At 31.4% G+C, this 23,877-nt stretch overlaps 2 protein-coding genes across 2 annotated transcripts; one reads left to right on the forward strand and one right to left on the reverse strand.

Annotated features, from left to right (window-relative positions):
- Positions 1 to 4,255: 4,255 nt before the first annotated feature.
- On the reverse strand, positions 4,256 to 21,480 carry LOC132937463 (uncharacterized). The gene is made up of 5 exons (XM_061004293.1): positions 20,949 to 21,480; positions 7,856 to 8,189; positions 5,278 to 5,349; positions 4,724 to 4,813; positions 4,256 to 4,648 (listed from the first exon to the last, which is right to left on the reverse strand). The coding sequence occupies exons 1-5, from the start codon at positions 21,422 to 21,424 to the stop codon at positions 4,484 to 4,486; spliced, it is 1,137 nt and encodes a 378-aa protein (XP_060860276.1). The 5' UTR covers positions 21,425 to 21,480; the 3' UTR covers positions 4,256 to 4,483.
- Positions 14,074 to 19,980, forward strand: LOC132934671 (uncharacterized). Its single transcript, XM_061000997.1, has 2 exons — positions 14,074 to 14,417; positions 18,362 to 19,980. The coding sequence occupies exons 1-2, from the start codon at positions 14,403 to 14,405 to the stop codon at positions 19,877 to 19,879; spliced, it is 1,533 nt and encodes a 510-aa protein (XP_060856980.1). The 5' UTR covers positions 14,074 to 14,402; the 3' UTR covers positions 19,880 to 19,980.
- Positions 21,481 to 23,877: the final 2,397 nt, after the last annotated feature.

The following is a 23,877-nucleotide window of genomic DNA, read 5'->3' on the forward strand; positions in this document are numbered from 1 at the left end:
ATTTACTCCCCCGATAAAGTAATACATTGTATGTACATTTAATAACAGAACAAATATTCAAATATGCTTAGGTATTATATATTATAATCTTCAAGTTTAAGAAAAAGAGATAAATTAGTGTGAATTGACCTATTATCAAACTTTTAGATACCAACATTATCTGTGTTCACTCGTTGGGTTTTTACGATATTTTAATTTTGAAGTGAGTTATGAGTATAATATACTTAAAAATTAAAATATCGTAAAAACCCAACGAGAGAATATAAATAATGTTGTTACTCAGAAGTTTGATAATATGTCGATTCACTCTATTCTCAAAACTGAAAGCACCCTATTAAAACTGAGAGCATTCAATTAAAACTAGCGAACGAAAATTTGTTATGTCGTGCGTGTCGTCGTAAGACGGACACAACACATACCTATCTGGATGTGACGTCCTACAATGTTATACCTTATATCATTTCTTACTTATCTCTTATTAAATATTAAAATATGACCTAATTTAATGTAATATAATGTAGGTAGGTACTAGGTAGTAGGCAGTTGGTTGTGGGTATATCCATAAATCAGATACGTTCATAATTTTGTATGCCTGTTTATAAATTATAATATGTAAAATGTAAATACATATTATATGAATACAATGCTGCTATTACTATTATTCAGTACTTTTATACCTAATACCTACCTTTTTTTTTGGTGTGGTATCTCAATTGAGGTGGAAACCATTATAGTATTACTTACACCTCAGTTACATCGTTGATTGAACAACAATAATAATAATAATAATAATAAAAAAAATATTCAAAATACAAGTCACAAATATTATACAAATACTAACATATACGCCGTGGTGGCCAGAGCTATCATTTCATTATAAAAAATAAATTTACAACAATAGGTGAAACTATATTACGCTCTCTCAGCGAGTTGCCTCGCACGCTCTTCGTCCTCCTTGACGGACAAGAAGTCCTCTTATAACTTATAGAAGACTATAAGATTCTTCAGATTCTGGAGAGTCGTAGCCCTCTCAAACATGTCCATGGGAAGTCCCGAAAACACAGGTCCACAAAGTAAATCTAGCATATCCTTTGCGGTCAAAGAACGCCCAAAGTGCGCGTATTCATCAGCTATCATTGCGTCCCACCTCAAGAATTGGAACAAAGTGTGTTCAGCAGTGTCCAAGGTGTTGGGGTAGTCCAAACAGTATGGGTCTAGCGGCTCTGCTCATGTGGTGGAGGTAGTACTGAATACAGCCGTGACCCGTCAGTGCCTGTGTCGTGTGAAACGTCAGTTATATCTTCGGGAGGAGGTCAGCCCACCTCCCGGCATCTGGGATAAGGCGGATAGCCCATGCAGCTTTAATGTAATCCTCCAACGCATTTATGCCACTCTTGGATTGTGTCCTTGCGCTCAATGCTTCTCACCGTGGCTCATGAAACACAGGCGCCATTGGCAAGTACAACTTGTGTGTATCGCTTACGGATGCGAAGCCTTTCCGTGGCCAACAAATCAGCGGGAGGCATGTCAGCCAGCCGGAGTGAGGCATCATCAGGTGATACGGTCATGTAAGCCCTAAAGACCCTACCTAATAATACGTTGGACATTGGTACATGATGTCATGATTGTGTAGTGTGTACATTATGTTGTTTCACTTAATATTAAACTAATACAAGAAATATAACAAAATAAAAGATGGGTAAGTGGATGTCGCTCTGCTGTACAGTAGGTTACAAGTGGGTCACTGTAATGGATGGTGTTAAATTTGAATTCAATGATATAATATCATTGTATAAGAAAAACGATTTTGAACGAAAACGATCAGTCAGCCTATGATATTACCAAGTATATATGATGATATTATTGTGAATTAAGTAATTTATATATAACCTATTTACAGGCTCCACGCCTTGTTTTCAATTTTCAATCCTTAGCTATAAAAGTTGAATATCTTATACATTTTTAGCTACAAAATAATTATTAAATTATAAATTTGATACATTTTGTCAAAATTTGAACTTTAAATGCTTATAAAAAAAATTGTGCCTATGTATTTTTAATATTTTTCAACTGCTATTAGAACGATATATCAGGAGCTTTATATTAAATTTTCACGCTTTTTTACCGAACAAATAAAATTTTATTGATATTTATAGAATAAAAAACTAAAAAAATTGAAAAATTGACAATGTCCGTAAACAGCTCAAAAAGAGTCAAAATATTTTCAAAATTTTATCGTGTATATAAAATGCTAATACAAACATTCAGTGAAATTTTCAAGTATCTACAGTCATACGTTTTTTAATTACAACAAAATAAGAAAATCGTTACATGAGATATCGAGTGAATATCAAATGTTGTAAAAATATGAATTTCAAACGCTCATAAAAATTTTATTTGACTTTCTTGTAGACATTTTTTTTTTTTGATAAAGGTAGACAAACCTTTGGATAATCTTGTATTACATTTTCCAATCTTAGATTTAAAAAGAAAAATTTTTATGAATTCTCAACTCAAAATAATTTGCTAATTTTTGTGATTTTTCCTTATTTTGTCAAGATTTGAACTTTAAATGCTTATAAATAAAAACTGTGGCTAAAGATTTTTATTTTTTTTCATCTGCCTTTGAAACAATAACCTAAGAGCCTTCTATTAAATTTTCAAGTTTTTTTCCCAACAGATAAAATTGTATTGATATTTATAGAAAAAAAAACTAAAAAAAATGGAAACTGAAAATGTCCGTAAACAGCTCAAAATAAGTCAAAATATTTGGAAAATGTTTTAGTTTATAGAAAATGCTAATATAAACGTTCAGTAAAAATTGCATGTACCTACGGTCATTTGTTTTAGAGATACACCAAAAACCAAAACCGATTTTCTCGAAAACAGATTTTGCGTAAAAATTCCCGTTTTTCCTTAATTTTTCTTTTGTTTTTCTTGTCGCTTTTGAAAACTACTGGGAAATTTTTACTTTTGACCCCCAAAGTACCAAATTTTCTATCAGAAAAGTTACTGTTGAAGAAAATCCAAACATTTTTACTGTCCTAAAAAGTGATGACAAGACACAAAAAAAAAAAAACACATCATTATAAAATCAATACATTCATCGCTTCGCTTAGAATCTAAAAGAAGTTATTCGTTCATGAAACGTATAGTAGGTATGTTCGAACCACAAGTACTAGTTATTAGTAGGTAGTATTTTAGAATTTCAATCGACACAATATCAAAACATATACTGTATAATGCACTAGGTATGCAATTGTTCAGTATAATACACCTATATGGCTATACCAGTAAGATAATAAGTATTTTAACTTTTTAGTTATAACTTTAAAGTAATAATAACTACTTAAAAAGTAGTTTAAATTTTTAATACTTTTTAAATTAATTTTAATATAATACACGCACGACGCACAGATTTCAGTATAACTGAAAATAGAAAATGATTTTCACAATTTATTATACTCTACCTTATTAAGACATTAAGTGTAATGTGTAAGATCACGTTACCTTGATTGTAAGACTGTGAGAATATAGGAAAGTGTCTCTTTAGAATTAGGATCAGCGATAGTAATAATGATCTATCAAGACCATTTAGAGCCAAAACACAATTAGAACATAATATTTCAACTATATTTCGATGTCTCTCAATGTCAGTGCATATTACCTAGTTTTAGAAACTAAAAAATATTTTATAAATTAACAAAACATTCTAGTCTATAATACAATTTTTATAATAATTATAATTAATAACACATAAAACACAAAACTTATGATAACTACATAGTGGATGTATTAGATTATGTATACGCCAAGGTATCTAAACAAAATATTTATAATATAAATAAAATATCTACTCCAATAAACGTCTTTATTATTTAATTTTACATTGGATTAATACTCCAATCTAAATCGATGTCATTGTATAAGTTTATAACTATATGCTGCTTCGCTTTATTTACAAATCACGATCGTGATACTTATATAATTATATTTGAAAGTTTTTTTGGTTCAATAGTTAAATGTAAATCATAAACACTGTTTGACAGTTTCCTATGTTTTTAACTAAAGGACAGACGTCAAACGTAATAATGCCACAGCAGTAGTGGCCTTCATCAATGAACCTGGAAAAGCACATCTAAAAACCTTGTTATTATTCTCTTAGTTACACAGGCTTAAGGTTAATGTTAAACAAATATAAAAACGTATTAATTTTGGCGTTTTTAAAGATGATTTATTAGTAAAAAGTTTTACCCAATAGTAACAAATGTGTGCTTAATTATACCTAAGTAGAAGTATGGTATACCCTCGGTATTTTTATTTTTTTAAAGACAACCAACCCAGTGTCTATCGTGATTAATATGCATGCCTTATTTTGTAATTATAAATTATAATATGTCATTAAGTTTTCAAAATAACTAACATATTATGTTCTAAAATTTAAAATATATTGATCTTGATATTGTATTGGTTTATTTAAATTTTAAGTGAGAGTAGTGTAGTTTGATTTTGTACTGAATGCACCGGGTGTTGTTGTTCTTGTTATTGTTGTTGTTGTTGTTGTGATGTTCAACGAATTTACCAAGACATCAGGTGAAGATCCTAATTGTACCAAAATCAAAAAATACGTAGCTATGGTACCTATTATCTGAAATTATAATATTTAAAATTTCACAGAATTCGTTCTTGTAATATAATAGTGGTAAGATTTATGCTGACGTACCGATACAAACATTTCAAAGTCCAAGCAAATAAAACCATAAATAACAAACTCTATTTTATGATCCAACATCTCCAAAATGAATAGTTGTACCTATACAAATAAAAAAAGTATTAATTTTACTTTTAAGTAAAAATGCCTTTAATTTTTTTCTTTGACTCAAAGCAATAAAAAACTAATTTTGGTTGGATTATAGTTTATAACTTTAATAGTAATATACGTTATTGAATAATATTGTATACCAAAATATATAGTACCAAACCATTGTGTCAACAGTTTGACTCTTTTATTTTAATTTATTTAGTATTCGATTAATCATTTATACGACGTTTATTGTAGATTAAATGTCCTTATTATAGATATTTATCTACGATTATATAATGTTTTTTAATTTCAATGATTTGACAAAAAATATTTTCTATGGGTGGACATATCGTATTGATAAATTTATATTTCAGGCCAACCGGTAGTTGACTTGAAAACGGTAATTATGTTTGTAGAATACAGAAAAAGTATTTAATATAATATTATGTAATGTAATTGTCGATATAACATACCTTTCTTTTTGTGAGGTTTACTTGATGATATTCGTTAATTTTCTTTTGAAATGTGATACTAATGGAATTCGCCTAAACAGTAGATGAATATTAATATTTTCAATTCAAGCAAACTATGAACAAATACATATTTTTACTAGATTTATGTCCAATAAATAATAGACAAATAAACATTTCACTCGTTCGTATTTAAAATAAAATATAAAAAGCGGGTAAGTGGATGTCGCTCTGCTGTACAGTAGGTTACAAGTGAGTCAACGTATGATGGATTGTATTAAATTTGAATTCAATGATATAATATATAATCATTGTATAAGAGAAACGATTCTGAGCGGAGACGGTTTATCAGTCTGGATTTTTAAATTTTTTTTATTTATTATAATATAGCCTTTAAGTTAAATTAATATTGTAATATTATAATTTTTATTCGTTGCTACGGTGATAAACAAAGCTTTAGAAATTAAAATCCCATTTTATGCGGTTTTTCGTAATTTGTCAGTAGTTTTTCCCGTGGCATTAAATAACTATTGAGAAAATCGAAAAATGACCTCTTTAAAGTACCATCTTGATTACATTTGGTAAAAGATAAGGTACTATATTATGTTGAAATCGAAGCACTCCTTCTGGTGGAAATTTTGTACACAGGATAAAAAAAAAAAAAAATAATAATAAACCCCATTGTAAAACCACTAGCTTCCTCGCTCCGCTCAGAATCTAAAAGACCAACTAAACAGCTATATGTGTAAATGTGTAATAGTTTATGTTTAATCTATACGCTCGTAAATCACAATTCGTATATCTATACAATATATTTAGTATATTTTTGAATGGTACCGTCGTACATTTTTAATTATAATATAATATACCTATGTAACTTTCATGTGGGAATTTATTTTAGCGAGTAATTAATTTAGGTCTTGTCAATGAAGCATAAAATAGAATATTGATGTGTTCAACCGACGTTCTATTTTATTATTTAACACCGACTCACTCGCAGGTATGAATATTGTGCCACTGTTGACGTGAAACTCGGCAGGATCGTAGGTGCGACGGTTGTACGCGAATGAAGAGACAATTGTAATACGGGCTAGGTGTTTTATTTTATGATCGTTGTTATACCATTAAAAGTGTTTCCGACCAAAAGCTGTACGTCTGTATCCGAGTTTTATTGTAATCATTTGACGCCTTTACCTTTTAAAAAGAACCACACAGGGTCCAGGGACATATAAGTGTACCTTGAGTCGAAGAGGTTTTCTCAAACTAAATTGCGCAGCGGTATACGAAATCTCAAGTAATTCTGTTTTAGAAAAAACAAACGTTAAACTAACAAGCGTTAAGTGTATATCATCGTACCTCATTAAATTAATTCTAAAAGCGCTAATCCAATTGTCTTTGGTGAGAGTCATTAACTTGGAGCGTACGAGGCCACGAGGGTATGAGGAGACGATCATAGGTTAGAGCGTAACTCATTTAATCCAGAGGGTATAAGGAATACGACAGTTCCTGAATGTGAGGATTTGGTTGATTTGTTATTTAATGTACGTTTCAACATTGAATACGTATAATACGTAACACATGCACGTCACACGTTGCACTCTAATACAGTCTCCGGAACGAGCAACACATTTATCAATGCGATTAAACCATGTCTATAGCAATATTGTCATCCGGTGCCAAGGTTAATTTTTAGTGCTCCTCTGCCTCACAAATAAATCTGTATACCTATATAAGTCCACATTTTGGGGGAGGGGGGTAGTAAGATATACTTTTTATTGTAGAGGGCGGAGTAGAATCATGTATGGCCTTCTACGTAATATTCATATTATATTGGTTAAAACTTAAAAGTACTATATTAGAATATCTATATATTAAATATTAATTATTATTAGGTTCCTGTGTTGTATGTACAATATACAGTAATATACAGCTATATACCTATAGAGAGACAAAGATCCGGTTCACCTATTATTTTAGAATGTTTAGTATTTATTAGCCCAAAAACACTTCTATGAAGATATTTTGTATATTATATATTGACAACTGCAGTAGTGCCTAATAAAAAAAATAAATTGTATGTGACCCAACTTGGGTATTAACTTATTAATTGTAGGTACCTATTTGTACTTATGCTTTAATTTAAGTTTCTGTACTATATAGTAAACGTTGAAATCCACTTATTTTCTTGTATTTTTGCGTTAATTTTGGTTTAAATATATTGATCATAGTTACAGGTTATATGCAGCTTCATTACGTACATAGTACATTATTCACATAAAAATGGTCTCAAACAATATGATTGGTACCAGTATATAATATATAATACTGTACTATAGTTAATCAATAATTAATAATTCATATTGATATATTAATACCTAATCGTTTGTGCTTGCTGCGAAGATACCTACACTAAACAATAAACCAAATACTATATGGATTGTAGTTGTATAAAACAACGCGTTTCGCGTCCTAATATATCCTATAATAAAGCCGATCGGGTCAACCCGACCTATATACGCGTCATCGTCGTCGTCTGGTTGCATTATGTTATCATAATATATTTTGTATGGTTAGTACCTACCTGTTCGACGGTCGCATGGCAAGCGTCAATGATGAAGTACATCTGCAGCGTGCGTATCAGAGATTCGTAAAGAAAGTACAGCGTGATTCGGATGGTGTTCGCGCCGTCGGACATGAGAGTGTTAAACGCGGAGAGCATCATGAACGTGATGCCAAACACGTTGCCCACGATGTTGATGAACAATTGCGTTTGGAACGCTCTCGTCAGCGTTGTGCAAACGTCGCATATGTCCAGGTACGCGAGTCGTGCTGTAGACACGGAGAATCCCGATAGAAACGATGCCGAAACCGAGCCGAGTGCATCTATTATCTGGACATTCAGCTTGTACAACACTCTGAAAAGACAATAACGTTAAACTATTATATTGTATGGGTATAGCGTGTTCAGGTGTTCTGTTTAGAATGTCAGCTTTCGCCCGCGCAGTTACGAAATTATACTAGGTATATCATTTAGGTATATGGGTTTAGTAATCCTACACCTGCGTGCGTATTATTATTATATTATTTACTTAAAGGCAGGGCCTTGCACCCGAATCATTTATTCGAGTTTCGGGTGCTGGATGTATTTGGGTGTTCAAACACCCGAATAAAAAATTTGAACAAACATTTGGGTTTTCAAAACCGTTATTATTCGGGTTAATATTGGTTTATACGGGTACTGAGAAATCTGGATAAAACAGAACTTTTGATGACCCCCACCCCCCCCCCCAAAAAAAAAACCGAAAGTGTTCATGTTTATGTTATTTATAATAAAATATAAATGTTTTACCCAAATTCGCAACGTTTGTTTTTAACTAAACTAGGTTAATTAATGTACAGTAGTTACCTTTTTCTATGAACTATAAAAAATAAGACAATGGGAAACTAATTATTTAACTACCTATTCGTTTTATTATAGGCATTAGAGTCCACGAAAACTCATTTTTATTTTACTATATAACATGTCTAAAATCTAAATAGGTACTGGGCTTAAATAACATACTAGCATATTTAAAAAAAAAATTGTACTTATTAAAAATATTCAGAATTTTTATTTGATAAGCAAACAAAAAACAGTCATCAAAAATCAAAATATTTACAAGGCTTTTTGTGGTCAAAAAATAGTTAACTTGCTAGAGCCTAATCCCATTTAAAAGTAAATACAAAAACATAATGAATACCTAGGTATATTTTGCAAAATCAACAGTTACAACAGATTGATATTTTAATTTTGCATAATGTTACGTACCTATATTATAACAGAATTATAGGTATTGATTATTTTATGATGACTTTAAAAATTAAAAAAATTTAATCTTTATAAATATTATGAATATTATTATTATACTATAACTAAAAGGTAATATAAAAAATATATAGGTACTTACAAATTGTACGATGAAATAATAATACAATTGAAAATTGAGTAGGTATGTAGTGAGAGGCGCGTCGTAGACTCGTAAGCCGAATGTGATACAAATTACAAATGTACAATTTCCCACATGCCAAGTCGATGGATATAATAAATAATAAAATATTAAAATGTTTAAAATAGATGGCCATAGGGGCGCTGACTGTTGAGCCATAGACAAATAAAATATAAATTATGATTCGTGATTACCGAAAAACTGGTAAATAATAAATATAGCCGGCGTATTACGATATTCGAGTTACTAAATTAGATATTATAGGGACATAGGTAATTCCGCTTTGGGAAGTTCGTCGCAAATAATGAATAACACAAGTTATTATTAGTTATTAGTGTTTTGGTATTTTGGTCACGGCTGTCAATACTTTCAGTTTTGTTGAGACCACGTCTATTTTATATTGCTATTGGGTATATTTGGATTTATTTTACTAATAAAGTAATAACGTAATAAATTATATCATATAATAGGTATAAGAAATAATTAAATACTTAATATTTTAATCAGAACCAATTAAATTATTAAACATTTTAATGGATTTTATTTTCAAGAAATTACCTATGATTGTTTGTTAGATTGTTCCTGTTATTATTATTATTGATTATTTAACTCTAAAAAATCGAACTCACCACAAGAAATACATACGAAATGATATGTCGCATGAAGAATGAGAAAAAAAAATTATTCGGGATTTTGGGTTAACCTGAATATTTATTCGGGTTTTGGTTAACACGGGTGTTTTGAAAACAGAATCATTCGGGTTATACGGGTTTCGGGTGTTTGATTTTTTAAAGATGTTTAGGGGTATTAGGGGTTTCGGGTAAATCGGGTGCAAGGCCCTGCTTACGGGTAAATAAAATTGATAAGATAAATTGAAAAGATTTAATAAATTCTTATGGTATTAAATGACAGATCAAATGCGCCCCACTGCCATTGTAAGTGGTAACTCGGACGCAAGTTACCTGCCATGTTTATCGATATCACTGTACCAGTATTATATGCAAACCTGGGCATAAACAAGTTAAAAAGTTAAAGTATATTAAATTTAATTTTCATTAACTTAATTTTTAACTTACTGATTTTTATTGATATAAACTTAATAAACAATGTGTTACTTTTAATCAAACTCTTGTTACGTTAATTTATAAATAATTAAATAATAAATACAATAAAATTGTTATTGATGATGCATATTGCATGAACATGTACTTTTTATTATTTTAAACCATATTACAGGATATTTATATATTTAAAAAAAATAAAAACTTAATAAGTTAATTGTAAGTTTCCCTACAACTTTTAACTCAACTGAGTTAAAAAAAATTAGGATAACTATTAACTTTAAACTTTTTAAAAAGGTTTACTATCAACTTAACTTATCTCAATTAAAAATTATCATCAACTTGCCCAGGCTTGATTATAGGTATGTTACTTTTGTCCCTAATACAATGGATTTTTATATTATTATTCATAGCACTGTTAGCAGATGAGATCAGATAATAATATGAAATATGAATAACTAAATAAGTTTCATACAACTGAAACAAAATTATTGTAATGACAAAAATAAAAACCGAGGAAATCTGCTGTTTAGCAGGTATATGTTTCTAGTACTCTATGTTTCTATTGTAATTTGTAAACCATCATCGCGTAGCTTACTGTAATGGAAGTGTCAAATTATAATTCAATAATATTACCTACCTAATTATTGTATAGGTACAATGAAAAAAGATTTTGATCGCAGATAGTCCGTCAGCTTATATTTCTAAGGTTATTTTATGATATAATATTTAAATATTGTTGTATAATTTAAGTAATGGTAGAATGTTTCAATTTGTTACGATCATTATTTAAGGTTATTTTGTTGAAATTCAAACTCATAAAAACGTATGTGGCTTTGCTATAAACTTTTTTAAATTTCTGGTAAGTATTAAAACTGTTCTGTATCTATATGAGAGAATAAATTGTATTAAATTTGCAGCCATGGGTAGGTATAGGGCTTGCAAACGTTATGATTATAACGTTATATTTGACAAATAAACAATTGAAATTTGTAAACGAAATTACAACGGAAAGCGATAATCAAAAATAATTAAATACCACAAAACAAAACATAACGATTAACAAAATATGTTATAAATCATTAAACAAAACATAACGCAAAACGTAATTTATACAATATCATTAAACTAAAAATAACGCACAACGTAATTTATATAATTTCATTGAACGAAAAATAACGTAAAACGAATATATTTTAAAATCAATTTATTAAAAAAGTTTTGTAGAAACATTTATATCATGCAAAGCAATCTAAGAATTGATTGCCTATATTATATTCCGTATCCGGGCCATTATCGACCCCGCATTAGTTATTATTTTTAAATATTGTATAGGTATTTATAGGTACCTACTATTTTGAATAACGATAAACGCAAAACTTGGTTAACGTTTTAATTGTAAATTACATAAAACTGAATTTTTCAAATGCAAGCCCTGGCAATGGGTGTTGAATAGGAAATTTTAACTACGAAATGATATACATATTTTCGTGAATTGACGAATTGTGTTAAATTTTGAAATTCAAACGCTTGTACAATAAAATGTTGACTATGAAGTATTTTCGATAATTTTTAATTGTTGTAAGAAAAAATTATTAGAAACTTCATATTTTAACATATTAAAGCATTTTTAGTCCCAAACAAAAAATAAAATATATTATATTATTACTACTTAATTTATAGTTATTATTCAATAGTAGATGGGAAAATTGATAAAATATTTATTTCTGTCATACTATTTATTAGGTATAAGACTTTATACTTAATAAAAACTTGAAAAACATCGTTCAGGTGTAGCAGTTGATACAGGCAAAGTACAAAATATTTCCAAGAGTTCATGAATATTTGGATAAAACTCTTTATCACAAATATCTAAACTCCACAATATCCACGCCCTATGGTGTCTACAGTCTTCATAGTAATTTTGTTTTCTTAAGAAAATTTAGGTAAATTTCTTAGGTAAATTTATTGACTGTTTATCGGGTTTATCATAAACACTCATGCATGAAAATAATTCGCAGAAAAGTAAAAAATACAGTACTTACACCTTACTACCACATAGAGGTATATGTTTTTGTTGTCCGATATATATGCCACATATATGCCGCGAACGACTAGTGGCGTATCGCGTATAGTATAGTTATATCAGAGTGGTAATATTACCACGGCTAGAACATTTAGAAAACAGACATACTTAAAGTAATATCATATTGAGCAAATGAGAAAACTTAAATTTACAAAAAAAAGGTCAAGGGGGAATAAATACCCCCCCCCTTTAAATACGCCAAGGTATAATAGATGTACAGAAATAGGGACTTGTTCAGAGTTTAAAACTTTAGATACAAGCCAGTAGGTTTTATTAAATATTATCATTATAAAAATCCTATATTTCTATTTCCTATACTTACTATACATATAATAATATCACAGAATAAATAATTAACATTATATATGGATGTATAACGTCTTATCTCTTATACTCTTGTGCAGCAGTTATGTGTACTATATTACATTATACTAATACGTTTTTCCTTAAAATAATATTGTATGCCTACAACAGTCCAGATACTATTACTACCTACTTATAAAGGATGACAATCAAAGAACTCAAACAGGCTCATATTTAAGAAACTTTTCTCTTTTTCATTTAAATAAACAAACATGATAAATAAATGATAATTATAAAACTAAAATACAAACATAAGTATAGAAATGTATCAACTACTATTGCTTTTTTTATAGTTTATCGATACAAAATATTGCAATACGATAGATGGCTGCAGAAGCAGAAGGTACGCGTTAGTAAATGAATACTTATTGGCGTATAACACTATTCACTGCAGTATATTATTATATTATATAATATATATACCTACCTCAGAAAAAATAATACGAAAATTGATGCCAAGAGACATTGAAACATTTATTTTGAAATTAATATTTGTTGTACCTACATGGTTTTAGTTGTATAATAAATTAGTTAATTGATAGTAAAAGTAAACATGTAATTTCTATAAAAGGTATAAAAAAAACTTCCGGACTGGATCATTTTGAGGAAAAAAATCATCAACTAAAATTGAAAATGTATTTACAAAGTTTGGATTTCTCTATAGTTTATATGATATCTACCTATCATATTGTGATATATTATTATACACACATTATAAATTATAATATTACTCGTCGCCTTTATGAGGTAGGAGTGGCGTGGGGGGGGGGAGTCGGTGGTGGTTTGATGGGCACTGAAGGTCGTCGTGCGTGATAGTGACTGACGGAGAGCTGACAGACGGCGGCCAAGTCCTCGAGACGACTTGTATTGTAATATAAACTTAATATAATATATAAATGTTATCGTCTGCGGTGACTGGTTTCCTTTTTTCCGTTTGTCTCGTCCGGTGAATTTGCCTTAGACTTATCCCGTACGGTGTCGACGATAATAATAATAGGTAATATAATAGGTAATATGACATAATGGGTGTGACTCGGCAGTCATCCGCTCAAGGCCCTAAATCGCTACCATCGCGCTTTTCACACAGCGAACCGATTCACCGCCGCCGCCCAAACAGATTTTGTCTGAAAGACTGTGCACGGCGCAGACGGTGCGTCGCGTGCGACTACGTCATCGGTGCCTATTGTGCGTGCGCGTCGAGACGACCCTTCGTGATGGTGTCGTAAACGGCGCGAAAAAGGTTACGGCGAGTGTGACATCATTATCGTTTATTATAATTTATTATTGTTCCTCGGCGGTTCGGAAGGCCGCACACGAAACGCTCGCAAGTCGCGGCACACTTTTGTCCGGCCGCTCCAGTGCCGGTCGGCTGCGCGCTGCGTATATATAACGCCGGACACTGCATGATCCACAACACTCGCACGCTTCCGACCGTTTAAGTGACAACCACCGTCCCCGTCGTCTTCGTCGTTCGCTCAATCGCCTTCTAACGTACGAACACGTCCACGCCCCGGCCGGGCATACGGTACGACGTTCCACGACAGCCGTCCATCTCGTCCACGTGACGGCCGAACCGGACGTGTCCCGCCAATCGCCGACAAGCGCACGCCGCGCCACCGCGTGTCCACCACGATGATGACCGCTGAGGTAACGATCGCATTCTATTAACGACATATTATAGTTTCTACGTGATGTCAAGCCGTTGCAGTTAACGCGTTAACTTCGGGTTCACAGCCACGTAGTGTGTCGTGAAGTGTCGTGTCCAAGAGAGGAGATCGGCCCGACCCTGATGGACATTTTACGGTAGATCGCGGTTAGTGAGTGTTGATACCGTGATTACGGAGTACCTACGATAAAATGGCGCACGACACAACACGACAGACGACGTACCTATATGAACCAGGCTATAACATCGCATACGATGCATTACGTAGTTATAGTGTTATACAGTCGACTCTGGGTAACTCAAAGTTGTGTGTATGTAATATTAAAAACAATTATTTTTTTTAATAGATTACAATAGCTATTAAACAATTAGAAAAAGGTACAAAATTACAATTATATTCTTATACCTAAATTGTTAATTTTTTTAAAGAATATCGGTGATACGGTTGTTGTTTTTATTTATTTAATAAATTCTTATTAACTATATTATTCTCTAAATAATTGAGTAGTTTAAATAAATCTTCAATACCATCATTGCTTTCAAATTTCAATATATTTACATAATGTTTCTTAATTCCTTTCACCATTCGCTTCTTGTAGGTCTCAAACTTCATTCGCCTTTTTCAATAATTTTAAACAAATTCATTTTCTTGCTAGGGATAATTTTGCCAGTTTTATTTTTTGAGCCAAAATCTAACTTTATTGTAAATGGTTGGATTTTACGAACCAGATAAAATATAATATTAATTGATGCAGTAAACTAATCTACATAGAAAAATTTGAAATATCGAAAACTTGCTGGATTGATTTTCGTGTTAATAAGATTATTTAAACATTATAATAGTGATACGGAAATTTGAATTATTCGAGTTACTGAGAGTCGACATATCTATATAATCAACGCGGTTCAATAAGTAGGTATCTTTATGTCGAGATTTTAATACACATTACACGTACTACCATTACACAGCCACACAGAAACAGTGGTCAACTTAAGAACTACAGACACCTGCAGCCTTTTGAATTTCATTACTCATTATCATTATTATTATTAAGTAGATACTACTACATTCCTTTCATGAAAAGTTTTCGCACACAGAGCAATCCGCTAGGTTAGGTTACCGCTTGATAATTTATTTGGGTACGTAAGATCACTGCAGGTGGATATTATCATTGCAAATAGGTATAATATATATTGCACACCTCTTGTGGTGTAGGTTTAACAATTTCTTTTTTTATGTTTCATAATTATTACAATCTTTAAAATCATACGTTAGAAACGTTAGAAAAATAAACATTTTAAATTTCATTGTTATAATATAATGTAATTAGGTACATAATGTTATAATTGTAACGGTCAACGAATGTTGGTTATTATTTTGGTTGTTGACACGATAAATGTTAAAATGTATCTTATATTACCTACTTATTATTTATTAATTAAAAGTTAAAAATATTAATCTCCAAACACAATTTTTTTTAAACTATTTAGTATAAGTTATTTTGGTTAAGTGTATTGGGGCTATTTATTAAGGGTAAAAAAAAGTGAGAGAGTGTGTGAGCCCACCATTACACTCTGGGGAAGTAAAACTTCTTTCATAAGTAATTGGGCCCGTGAAATTATAAGTGAATTAGGGAGAGAGTGTGAAAAATCAATACAATAAAAAAATATGTAGGTAATTTACAATAGACACTTTTGTTTATTAATGGTTGCTATGGGCATATATGAATAAATAAGCAAACGCGTCGTTACATTTTTAATTACGATTTTTTTTCCACCCACACCTCAAGAAAGAAGTTGTACTTCAGTTAATGAAATTTCTAATCACGTGACGCGGGGTCATACAAATGGTGTATAGAAAAGTGTAATTAAAAACAACTATAAACAGGAAAAACGATGGACGCATCGTATATTCGTTGTAATTTAATCTTTTTTCTTGTATTTGTAAGAGTAAAACTTAAAGGGATCGAAGCACGCGTATTTTTCATACGTTTTAGACCAATAAGCGGTTGTAAATTAATAACTTACATACCTACATACTTCGGAATGTCCGTTTTTAATTTTCTATATATGTATGAATTCTTTAACAAACTATCTAGGCTTTTTAGAACGTCGATTTTCAATTTGAAATTTTAAAGGACATTAAAATTATAATATTATTTTCAAAAATCCCATAAAATAATTTCATTACATTTGTATTTATTTTGGAGACATCTAATTTTAAATCAATAAAGTGATTCCTAAAGAGATCTATAAGCTTATAAATTCAACTGTTAATTTGAAATTTTACAATCGAACTTTAGGAAGTATGTTTAAATTACAACCGCTTTTATTAGTTTTTATATTTATGTAATAAGAATAATATATTTTATTTTTCCCAATGTATTAACATGTGCATGTGTGTGTGACAACTTTGCTCAGAAACACATACTTATGTTCATTTACTACTAGGGGCGGCTCCAGAGACATGGTTAGGGGGGGGAGTCATAATTTTCTGGCAATTTCGAAGATTTTTTTTTGTAATTTTGTTTTTAATAGTATAAAGTTGTTTAGAAATACAGCTGGGGGGGCGGCCCCTAGCCCTTAGCCTCCCCCCTTGGAGCCTCCCTTGTTTACCACTCACACATTGGCATAGCCCAAATGTATATTTCATATGCATTGCCTAAATATTACTCCTTAAAACATGATACGCTCCAGTCCTCCTAATTTATAGTTCATATTGGAATTTTATTTTTAAATTAACATAAAATAATGACAGAAAATATGTGATACATAAACCATTTCTGAAAATAGATTTTTTTATTCTGAGGCTCATGTTAATAAGCCTTCATATTTCAAAAATGATCGAAATCTCACTATTTTACGAAGCGTGAGTTTTTCCTATAAGATATGTTTATGTACTGAAATCGCGTAAGATCTGACATCCTTACTTGCAATATGTGCTAACATAATATATGTAAATTGATTTTCATAATAGCATTTACATAAAAATATATAGGTATATACTATATATTATAAATAAACAGATAAATTGTGAATGTTTTACATTAAGTCTTGTAGTGTAGACTGAGTTATATTATTTAAATATATTGAAGGAAATGATTATTGTATAGTAATTACATTTTAAGGTAATGTTATGCGCTAAGTAAGACAAAGGTTGACAGTGTTGCGCTTCGATAAAAAAAATTATCTAGATATAGATAAATCAAATCCCTTTTATCTAGATATAGAAATATAAAATAATTTTTATCTAGATAACTATATAAGGCATTACTTCAAAATTTAAATTAATTATAATAATTGAAAAATTAAATAAATTTGTATTTTTCTTACAATATTTACACAATTACACAATTTTTTTTTATATTTCGTAGTTTGTATAGAACATTTTTAGCGCATATTTAGCGATTTTGTTAGTTTTAATTTAATAAACTTCTGTTTTTTTTGCATAATTTTAGCGCGTATTTAGCGATATTTAAGGTAACATTATAGCACATATTAACTATGCAATTTTGAGTGCTATAAACTCCCTTGGAGTAATAACCTTGGACTTGATTCAGAAAAAAAAACACTGGATATTCTAAGTTTATAAAATACTTAGTATGTACAATTTATAAAGGGTACAATATTAAAACATAGATAAGCCTAACTAGCCGCTAGGTAAGAACTTAAGTAATTTATGACTTGAGTTTATAAAATATTAATTTAGATTTTGTGTTATTGATTAACTTTTTATTTATTTCTATTCTATTCTATAAACTAGTAATTTTTTAGGTTATTATTTATTATTGAGAATTATATTTTATATATTATAATATGTTTTGTTGTCAAATATATAATGTTGATACATTATTAATATTACCCTTTTCCATACAAATGAGTTTGGAAATATATACCTAAATAAAAAGATTTATGTTTGTTTCAGAAATTAATTATTGTGGGATGTCTATTGAGATTGTGTGTTTGCCAGCAATATGAACAGTCAGGAGGACAAGGAAGTTATTCATCTCAAAGTGGAAAATATGGTGCATCTGCTTCTTCAGGAAGGTCAACCGCATCCGGAAGACCAAATGGTGGTTCTGGTGTAAATGGTTATATTCCTGCATCTGGCAGTCTTGGCCAAGGCCAAGGCGGAAAGGGTAGTTATGGGAATGGTTTCAATGGAAACACAAGAAATCCTGGAAGTCAAAATGCAGGTGCCATAAATTGTGGCCCTAATGATAATAACGGTGGCTATGGTGGATCCAACAATGGTTTTGGAGGATATGGAAGTGGATCCAGTGGCTTAAATAGTGGTTCCAATGGCGGTGGAAATTATGGGGGTGGAAGCAATGGCTTTGGAAGCAGTGGTGGATATGGTAATAAAGATTTAGGAGGTAACGGAGAATATGGTAATGGAGGTTCAGGAGGTGGTGGAGGATATGGAAGTGGGGGTTTTGGCGGTAGTGGTGTTTCGAGTGGAGCTGGAGGATATGGAAATGGTGGTTTTGGTGGTAATGGTGGTTCGAGTGGAGCTGGAGGATATGGAAATGGAGGTTTTGGTGGTAGTAGTGGTTTGGGTGGATCTGGAGGATATGGTAATGGAGGTTTTGGTAGTAGTGGTGGTGGTGGTGGTAGTGGAGGATATGGAAATGGAGGTAATAATGGCCGAGGAAATGGAGGTAGTGGAGGTTATGGGAATGGTGGTTTAGGGGGCAGTGGAGGATATGGAAATGGAGGTTCAGGAGGTAGTGGAGGATATGGAAATGGAGGTTCAGGAGGTAGTGGAGGATATGGTAACGGAGGTTTAGGTGGTAATGGTGGATATGGAGGTAGTGGTTTAGGAGGTAATAATGGACATTTTGGAACGAATGGTGGAAATTTTAATCCAAATCAAAATGCTCCTCCAGCCGCCAAAGTTAGTTTCAATAGCTTTTTTGGAAAATCCGGACGAAATGGTCGAGGACAATCCGGTGGGCCGAATGAAGCTAGTTCTCGAGGATCTAACAACTATGGCAGTCAAAATGGTGGAGGTTCTGGCTCCTACGGTGGTCAAAATGGTGGAGGTTCTGGCTCCTACGGTGGTCAAAATGGTGGAGGTTCTGGCTCCTACGGTGGCCAAAACAATGGAGGTTTTGGCTCTTATGGCAGTCAAAATGTTGGTGGTTCTGGCACTCAAGGCGGTCAAAATGGAGGTGGTTCTGGGTCCTACGGTGGTCAAACCAGTGGAGGTTCTGGTTCATACAGTGGTCAAAATAGTGGAGGATTTGGCTCTCATGGGGGAGGTTCTTCTCCGTATGGTGCACAAAATGGTATTGGTTCCAGTTTACATGGTAACGGTTTTGGATCTGGGCAATACGGGGAATCGGATTTTTCCGGATCCGGACAGAATAGTGGATTTGGAAAAAGTTCTCCAGGAGGATTTTCATCAGAATCTGCTGGCCAAGGATCTAATGGATATTGATACCTTGAAATTGTAATTTTAAATTATAATTTATTTATTAAATTATTATTTTTGTAAACTAATCTTATGCGTTAAAATTAAATGTGTGTATTATTTATAAATATTGATTTAAAATTTAAGTTGTTCTTTAGTGAAAACTTCCTTAAAAAATAATAGTTTCATAGTCTGTAATTAAGTTGTTTAATGGTACCTATTTGTACATAATATAGTACTCTAATATCTACTATTTCTTTGGGAAAGTTTCAAAACTTAAGATTTTCAAGAAGAAATATTCGATAAGTATTGACAGGAAATAGTTACGTACCGACTCGTATCGAAGTCTGAGTCTGATACTGTTCAGTAGGTATCTCTTGTATACTACATGTGTAACTTCTTAAACGGTCAAAATTGCCCTGATACGTATCGATACACTCCAATTTCTTCCTGGAAAATCTTGACTATGTATTAATATTTATTTATTTATAATTTATCTGGAAGTGTGTATCATTGTTATTTTTATTATTTATTTATTATTAATTACAAAAATTAATTTAATCGTCGTACCTCTTATCGATAACGAAAACGAGTAATGACACCAACTAGTTCACTGCAAGTCATAGGAATCTAATATTTTATCTTAAAAACTTTCAATCTACAGATATTACCGAATAATCACGGAGAATTTATAAAATATCTAGTTAAATTATATACTTTATCGCCTTAATTTGGTTAGTATATAAGGTACCTAAGATAATTCCTGAAACTACACAATTTCATACTTAAATCTATAATCTAATAATAGATAATATGATGATAATAAATTATCATTACATTGTGGTAGTAAAACTAAACTTTATAGTATGTGATGAATTAGTATCTACTTATACATAAATATTATCTAAAGCACAAGTTTTAAACTTGTTATTATAAAAAAAACTGTATCATCAGATCTTTTTGAAATCCTATTGAATAAAGTATGTTCAATTCAGAACGCAAAGTCACGTAAAGACTCTTCTGCCGCAAGTTACGTGAATGATATCACGTTGAATCTATTGCTGTTTTAATATTACCTATGTTTGTTGTTACTGACCTTTTGGCGAAAAACACGTGATCCACAAACATGAGCGTCACGTAATAGTTGCCGGCTAACGATATCGTGCTGAGCAACGCCACGACAGCCGACACGTACGTGGACTTCCGGAAGTACTCCATCAGTAGACCGTACTTGAGATAACCGAACACGACGATGGCCAGAGCTAGCCAACTGCGGGTACGGTATTCGATTGACCAGTGGCCGACCGCGACAACGTTATCGAGTTGACCGAGGTTGTGGTTGTCTTTGACGTGCAGTGATCGTTCCACGCGGCTCAGCGAATGCTGGACGTGTCGCAGTCGGACGCTGCACAGGGCCGTCAGAAAAATGCTGATCGCGCCGATCATGTTCGTCGACAGCGTATGCAAATGATTGGTCCCGTTGTCCTCGAACCACATTGACCGGACCTCGTCGAACGCCAAGTACAGTTGTACAGCGATGATGGTGAACAGCAACACGGTGTGACCGTTCATGCCTGTGCCGCCGAACACTGAAAACTGAAAACGTCGCGGGGTCTTGTTTAAATTTGTCACAGTTTTACAAATTTTTTTTGAACACAAAAAACAATGCCGTATCAAACGTATAAAACGCGTAATTTGCTACTTCAAATCTGGGTGGTGGTCTCTCTCTTTTCGTGTACCAATTACCATTCTAGGTAAGTACGTTTCGATGGTACGGACCCAGCAATTGATATGTCTATACTGTTTTGCATTAGCACTACGACGTTACGAAAATGTTGACCATTATTGTAATGTTGGCTGTCACTAGACGAGGGTTATTCCCGCGGTGTACGATTTCGAGTGTTATTTTCCTTGTCGCATAATGTGTACAAACAATTACAATTAATAATGTATTATAATATAATATAATAGAGTAATATGAACCACACGAATGTGAATCTATAACACACCGTTGTTGACAGTAGCGTATTTATGTGGGGGAAGGGGAGGCAGACGAGAGGGCTTCAGCACCTATCACCAACGAAATGACATGAATGTAAGGGCATCATAATATTTACATTGTCACTTAAATGTTTTTTTTTTATTATATTATTATTATCTATGTACGAAAACATTTTCTCGAAAGCGTGTGGACGATTAAGTAGGTAATGTAATTTTTGTAGATTTATTATTTTATTTTAAATAATAGGTAAAAATCACCCATAGGAATGCATGCGTAAGTTCCCACACAAAAAAATTTTAAAAAAATTTATCAGATTAAGAAATGGTAAACCAAATTCAATATGAACTAGCCACTTTTCTAATTCATCATTTGCAAAATTAAATTCTTGTGCAACCCATAAGCTCAGGGGCGTAATTAAGCCCCTCCCCCCCCCAGGACAAATTTCTAATTACGTCACTGCATAAGTTTTTAATTTTACAGTACCAAGCTTGGCTCAACTGAAAACGGCATCCTCATGAGCTGTCAAAATGTGTCCTAATGCTGTTCTTATATGTGCGGTCGGAAATATAATATTTATTCCTTAGTGCATTGAAATCTCAAAGTCTAAGATAAATTTATTCAGATTCATTTTTTTTAATAATTCAGTATAATATATTTTAGATTCTGAGTGGAACGATGAATGTATTGATTTTACAATGATGTGTGTTTTTTATTTATTTATTTTTTTGTGTCTGTCACACCTTTTAGGACAGTAAAAGTGCTTGGATTTTCTTTAACAGTATCTTTTCTGATAGGAAAGTGAAACTAGTTGGTACTTTGAGGGGTCAAAAGTAAAAATTTCCCAGTAGTTTTCAAAAGCGCAGTGAAAAACAAAAGAAAAATTAAGGAAAATCGATTTTGGTTTTCGGTGTAACTCTAAAACAAATGAACGTATATACATTATACATGAAATTTTCACTGGTTGTTTATATTTGCAATTTCTATACACGATGAAATTTTAAAAATATTTTGATTTGTTTTGAACGGTTTAGGAACATTTTCAGTTTCCAATTTTATTAGTATTTTTTTCTATGGATGTCAATAAAACTTTATTTGTTAATTAAAAAAGCTTGAAAATTTAATAGAGTTTTAATATAAGTTTTAAAAAAAACCTAAGTCACAGTTATTATTTATAAGCATTTAAAGTTCAAATCTTGACAAAATCACGAAAATTAGCAAATTATCTTAAGTTGAGAATTCAAAAAAATTTTTTTTTCAAATATAAGATTTGAAAATGTAATACAAGATTATACATAAGTTTGTCTACCTTTATCAAAAAAAAAAAATGTCTACAAGAGAGTCAAATTAAATTTTTATGAGCGTTTGAAATTCATATTTCTACAACATTTGATATTCACTCGATTTCTCATGTAACGATTTTCTTATTTTGTTGTAATTAAAAAACCTATTACTTTAGATACTTGAAAATTTCACTGAATATTTATATTAGCTTTTTTTATACACGATAAAATTTTGAAAATAATTTGACTCTTTTTGAGCTGTTTATGGACATTGTCAATTTTCAATTTTTTTAGTTTTTTTATTCTATAAATATCAATAAAAATGTATTTGGTGGTTACAAAAGCGTGAAAGTTTAATGCAAGGCTGCTGATATAATGTTAGAATAGCAGTTGAAAAATATTAAAAATACATAGGCACAATTTATAGTTCACATTTTATAGCTAGGGATTAAAAATTTAAAACAAGGTTCCACGTAAATAGGTTATATATAAATTACTTTATTTTATTAAACTTTACCTATTCACAATAATATCATCAAATATACTTGGTAATATCATAGGCTGACTGACCGTTTTCACTAAGAATCGTTTTTCTTATACAATGATATTATATCATTGAATTCAAATTTAACACCATCCATTACAGTGACCCACTTGTAACCTACCACTTGTACTATACAGCAGAGCGACAACTACGTACCCACTTTTTTAATGTTGTATCCGGTAAAAAGCATAACATATAA

The sequence above is a fragment of the Metopolophium dirhodum genome, chromosome 1, assembly GCF_019925205.1.
Source record: "Metopolophium dirhodum isolate CAU chromosome 1, ASM1992520v1, whole genome shotgun sequence".
Lineage (NCBI taxonomy): Eukaryota > Metazoa > Arthropoda > Insecta > Hemiptera > Aphididae > Metopolophium > Metopolophium dirhodum.